Source organism: Eimeria mitis, genomic scaffold, assembly GCF_000499745.2.
Source record: "Eimeria mitis Houghton genomic scaffold, Emh_scaff6497, whole genome shotgun sequence".
In the NCBI taxonomy this organism is placed as follows: domain Eukaryota; phylum Apicomplexa; class Conoidasida; order Eucoccidiorida; family Eimeriidae; genus Eimeria; species Eimeria mitis.
In genome coordinates this window covers 1-1,465 of record NW_013574654.1, presented here as the reverse complement: position 1 = coordinate 1,465, position 1,465 = coordinate 1, and the positions used below count along the sequence as shown (strand labels likewise).

The 1,465-nt window shown below is 62.3% G+C and overlaps 1 protein-coding gene across 1 annotated transcript in view; it reads right to left on the bottom strand.

Annotated features, from left to right (window-relative positions):
- EMH_0087800 (uncharacterized protein) overlaps nt 1-1,067 on the bottom strand; it is a gene marked incomplete at both ends in the record, with an annotated part of 2,239 nt that extends 1,172 nt beyond the window's left edge. Inside the window, one exon of the mRNA XM_013501198.1 lies at nt 205-1,067. Within this exon, the coding sequence (XP_013356652.1) occupies nt 205-1,067 (863 nt within the window). The remainder of the gene's footprint in view (nt 1-204) is intronic.
- Nucleotides 1,068-1,465: the final 398 nt, after the last annotated feature.

The window sequence follows — 1,465 nt, the reverse complement described above, 5'->3', positions numbered from 1 at the left end:
TTGGTGTTGCTGCTGCTGTCTTGGTGTCCCACTGCAGCAGCAGCAGCAGCAGGAGCAGCAGCAGCAGGAGGGGTAGCAGGCGCTGCTGCTGCTGCACGTCGCGCTGTAGAAGCACGAGACGGCACAATGGCGAGAGTCTCCCGCAGCAGCAGCAGCAGCAGCGTGTGCTGCACTGGGGGTGGCAGCGGGCAGCAGCAGCCGCACCTGCTGCAGCTGCTGCTGCAGGGAGCAGCAGCAACAGCGATAGCAGCAGCAATAGGCCGCAGAGCAGCAACGGCCTGCTGCAGCAGCGCGTCCCCGACAATGGCTCGTAGGAGCTGCTGCACTTTGCTGCTGCTGCTGCTGGGGTAGCTCTGCAGCAGCAGCAGCAGCACACCAACTGCATGCACAGCTGGAGACAAGAAAACAGAAGCAGGATGAGGCGAGCAGACTAGCAGCTGCAGCAGCAACTGAGGCAGCTGGCTTCCTCCCTTCAGGTCCGTCTCTGCTGCTGCTGGCAGCAGCGTAGAGAGGAGTACTGGCACGCAGCATTCGGCAGCTGCTGCTGCGGCTTGCTGCTGCTGATCCAGCTGCTGCCGCTGCTGCTGCTGCTGGGAAGATACTGTCTGCTGCTGCTCATCTTCTTTTGTGTCCCCCGAAGCGTCGTCTGGAGAGGAAATGCAGCTGCTGCTGTCTGCGGTGCTGCTGCTGCTGCCACAGTTGCTGCTGCTGCTGCTGCTGCTTCTGCTACAGCTGCCGCTGCAGCAGCACCTGCTGCACGAGCCAGGCAGCAGCAGCAGCCAGTTCGCTCCGTAGCTGCTGCTGCGCAGTTTGAGTGCTTCAATCAGCCACAACAGCAAATTGCTGCTGCTGGCTTGAAATGCAATCTCTTCGTCGCTGGCAGCAGCAGCAGCAGCGGCAGTTGCTGCTGCTTCACTGTCTCCTTCTGCTGCTGCTTCTGCTGCCTCTGCTGCTGCTGCTGCTGCTGCTGCTGCAGGAGTAGGCCTTGGTCTGAAGTTGCTGATGCAGGCCCAGGCGTGGAGCTCAAGCCAGCCGGTGAGGGGGAAGGGGAGCCAGCTCGTCGGCATCTCCTCCTCCCGCTGCAGCGACAGCTGCTGCTGCTGCTGCTGCTGCTGCTGCAGCTGTTGCTGCTGCTGCTGGTGCTGCTGTAGTTGATGCTCCAGCAGGCTCAGTTCCTGGCAGACTGAAGGGCAGTGCTGGGTGTCGCATGCATGCCGCAGCAGCGGGAGCCTCGCAACTGTTGTCAGCTGCTGCTGCAGCAGTTGAGGCTGCAGCTGCTGCTGCTGCTGCTGCTCTTGCTGCTGCTGCTGTTGCTGCAGCTGCTGTTGTTGCTGTCGCTGTTGTTGGCGCTTTTGGTGGGGCCTTTGCTTCCCGCTGCGTGTGCCTGCTGCGTGTGCAGCAGCCACAGCAGCAGCAGCAGCGGTTGCTGCTGCTGCTGCTGCTGCTGCCTGCTTCTTTGCGTTCT